The 3,590-nt window shown below is 36.4% G+C and overlaps 1 protein-coding gene across 1 annotated transcript; it reads right to left on the bottom strand.

The window, feature by feature from the left end:
* Positions 1 to 1,352: 1,352 nt before the first annotated feature.
* On the bottom strand, positions 1,353 to 2,898 carry SYCE3 (synaptonemal complex central element protein 3). Its single transcript, XM_040596416.1, has 2 exons — positions 2,790 to 2,898; positions 1,353 to 1,683 (listed from the first exon to the last, which is right to left on the bottom strand). The coding sequence occupies exons 1-2, from the start codon at positions 2,896 to 2,898 to the stop codon at positions 1,514 to 1,516; spliced, it is 279 nt and encodes a 92-aa protein (XP_040452350.1). The 3' UTR covers positions 1,353 to 1,513.
* Positions 2,899 to 3,590: the final 692 nt, after the last annotated feature.

Raw genomic sequence — 3,590 nt, 5'->3', positions numbered from 1 at the left:
TTCACATACTTCTTGATTAAAGCTGATAGCTAGTGGTGGCAGGAAGACTCAGCCTGTCTACCCATGTAAAATGAACTGGGGTGAATACAGATTTCATACCTGTCCATGTGTCTGCGCAACAAGAAAAAAAAAATTTCAACTCACTTGTGACACATTTGCTAAGTGTTACTTAATAGAGGCTAAGGAATGAATAACTAAGGAAACAGAATTCCTTACTGCTCTATTCGGCATACAGGTTGGCAGTACACTGATGCCAAATTCTCTTGCTTCTCCAGCGGTTTTGCAGAAGCATGCTTTGCCTCCAGTCCGGGAAGCACCTGTGAGTAACTGCTGTATGGCCTAACATCACAAAAGTGGAGTTCAGTGAGAGTGAAAATAAAGCTAAACTGCTGCTGATGGTTTTCATTACAGAAATCTTTGGTGGGGGAGGATTAAGAGATGTTAACCCAGCAATCTGGGTTACTGCTGGCAAACTTTTGACAGATTATTTACACGTGATTTGAATCATTAAATACCTCTTCAAAGAAGATGGATATGCACTCACTTGCTACATAGTGCTTACTTTCTAGTTGAAAGAGACTGATTTTTAATAAAAGGAATGCTCCTTCTCAAAACTTGCATTGACTTCCATCTCAGATAAAATACTTGTTTATACATTAACTGCAAGCCACAAGGTGGTGCTCTTAATCCACAGTCTTGACTACAAAAGACTAATTTTTTAATCTTCCTTTTTTAACATTGCACAGTAGGACCATATGGATAAAAGCATGTTTTAGAACACGGTTAATTTGGTTTCTGCAGCAGTCCCACAGACTACACTACACACAGTGCAGTCTGTAACGGTAAACAATTTTTTCTTAGATGAGATATGCTACCTTCAAAGGGTTTGAGAAGAACAATCTTTCTGGGAAAACCAGACCAAAGAAATGGTTAAAAATCCAAGGAAATAAAATGAAACAACTACAGCTGAGCTATCTGAATAATAAAATTGTGTAACTGAACACCTGGTTGGCAATCCCACATCAAACTAACTCAATCTATCTGCAAATCTAGAATTTCACCTTTTTTTCATTGAAGGGGGGGGGAAGTAATTCTTTGGTTTTCCTTGAAAGGCATTTGCTGGTACAATACTACTGTGATGTCCAAAGCACCCCCTCTGCTTCTTCCCCAATTTGTTCAGATGTCAAAATAATTCTGTGTATATTGGAAACAAAGTGAGTGTGATCTTTCAGGAAGAAAAAAGGCATGCAGGTTCTGTATGCACACACGCTACAAGGATTACTGATAAGTGTAATAAAAATAGACATTTTTACCTTTTATTCAACAATACATATATATATATGTGTAATCTCACTAAATTACTTCCATAGATGTATAGTTTTAAGTAGTTTTAGCAAGATGAAAGCAAATCCATTTTCCACAATGTTTGTGAAACCTCCACAGCTGGAAAACAAAAAGACTGGAGTGATATTCCAAGGGATGTAGTTCTTCTGCCAGCATGACTGAATTGAATTTATTCCTCTTTTTGCTCTTCACCTTTAGATTCTATTAGCACCTCTTGCCATTTCTTCTCTATCTCTTCTTTGCAACTCAGGAAGGCATCTTCCAAACGCTTCATGGAGTTGGCTAGATCTGGGTTGGTACGTATGACTACCATGTCATATGCCATCCAGGTTGCCTGCACTACAAACCCGACAGACAGTACTAAGCCAGGAAATCTGGCTAAATAAAAGCAATAGCTGATTCAATAAATGAATAAAGGACCTGAATTATTACAGTTCAGATCTTATGTCAGAGAAGGCCTGTTGTAAAATGAAGTGGAAACTCCCCACAGTAATACTGAAGATTGCATAAAAGACTGTTCAGTATTACTTCTTTATAACAATGTCTCAAAATATTTCAGAATGGAAGTACAATTATGTAAATTACAAAAGGTAGATAGACGCTTTACCTAAAAATTACAACAAAACACATAATTAAAAAGAAGGGTTCAACAGACTTAAAATAAATGAACCAAAGAATCCTCTCTCTAGATCAGTTACAGTTAGAAGGCTTGTGTTGGGTAAGGAAGAGTAAGACCAAAAAAGGCTGCAGCATAGAGATGCAAGGTTTTAACAACTACCTAAATAATGAAACTGCTATTGAAATAATGAGTATCTGATAAAGCAGAGCAAATAGTTTTAGCACTTATTTCATACTTTCCCTTTTGTTTTACCATAAATTGACTGTAGTTTTCTCAATGGCACTCATAAATTGTGTTTAATTACAAATAGTTTAATTAACAGTTTCCATCTATTCTTGTTAGTTGCATACAGTTTCTGATAGAATTGTTGCAGAACATGGAGAGGAATACACAGTCCTCTCCATACATGCAGGACTAAGATTAGATTTGCACAGGAGTCTTTATTCTAGCTGAGGAATTAAAACACGTCATGCACTGACCTGAGAGGTGCTATGTATCCTACCATTTTTCAGAATTAAGTTTCATTTTACATACCATATTTCAATAATTACACATTAAATACCTTAGTATTATTTCAGTTTTCAACCACCACTCTGAACTGAGCATCCATCACCTATTAATTTTCAACTCTGAGCCATCCAAAACTTCTAGATTGTTTGCATGCTTTCTCCCAATTAAGGACGTTAGAGCATTAGTTGATGGTGATTGTTTCCACTTACATTTCTATCACACAGAAATTTACAGCAATAAATAGAAATAATAAATCTTCAATATCTTCAGGCTAGTAGACAAATGCATATCATTCTTTTGTAGTAATGACTTGTACCTGTTAGTTTTTCCATTTCCTCCATAAGTTTTTCTAAGTCCCCCTTCAGGTCCTCCACTGCCTTTACCAGGTTTTCATAGTTTCCTTCCTGAGGTTCTGATTCGGCCATCTACAAGGAAAATGGGAATTTTATACTTTATATTTAAGTTAATTGATTTTCACAGTTGAGAGAAAGTAACATTGCAATAAATTTAAAAAAAACCCCACAGAATGTATATAAACATTCAATTTACATGGGAATTCATTAAGAATCGTATATAAACATTCAATTTACATGGGAATTCATTAAGAATCTGACCTTGAAGTTACCGGTCATCACCTGTATGCTGGATACTATTTTCAATTCATTTTGAGCTTCATTTAGAATTCAAGTAGAATTAAATTCAGATATGCTGCATTTGTGCCAAATAAAGATTTTGGTAACGGTAAACAACAAAGATCACTGTGTCAAACACTTCCTTAGAAAATTTTATCTATTACTCTTGTTACAGTTGTCTTCCAGCTTCTCTCCCAAACACTCTGATGTAAGGCAATTCCTGGTTTTAAAAGTTAGTTGTAAAATCACCATTCGTATCCAGCATTTCTCAGTGGCCTGCTACAGCCAGGTGCCTACATACACCGAGGTCTGCCACCAGACAAGCAGCCAAGCGCCTGTGATTGACTAACCTCTGCCAAAGTCGTAGGGAGTAAAATTTCAGGAAATAAAAATACTCGGGGCAAAAACATAGGGAAGGCCCAGCTTAGGCCATTCTAAGTTTCAGCACCTTGGTATTAACCGAAAATGCGATGCACAGGTTTGCC

Source organism: Falco naumanni, chromosome 5 (assembly GCF_017639655.2).
Source record: "Falco naumanni isolate bFalNau1 chromosome 5, bFalNau1.pat, whole genome shotgun sequence".
Taxonomy (NCBI): domain Eukaryota; kingdom Metazoa; phylum Chordata; class Aves; order Falconiformes; family Falconidae; genus Falco; species Falco naumanni.
Note: the sequence above shows the minus strand (reverse complement) of the source record. Positions and strands in the feature narration are given on the sequence as shown.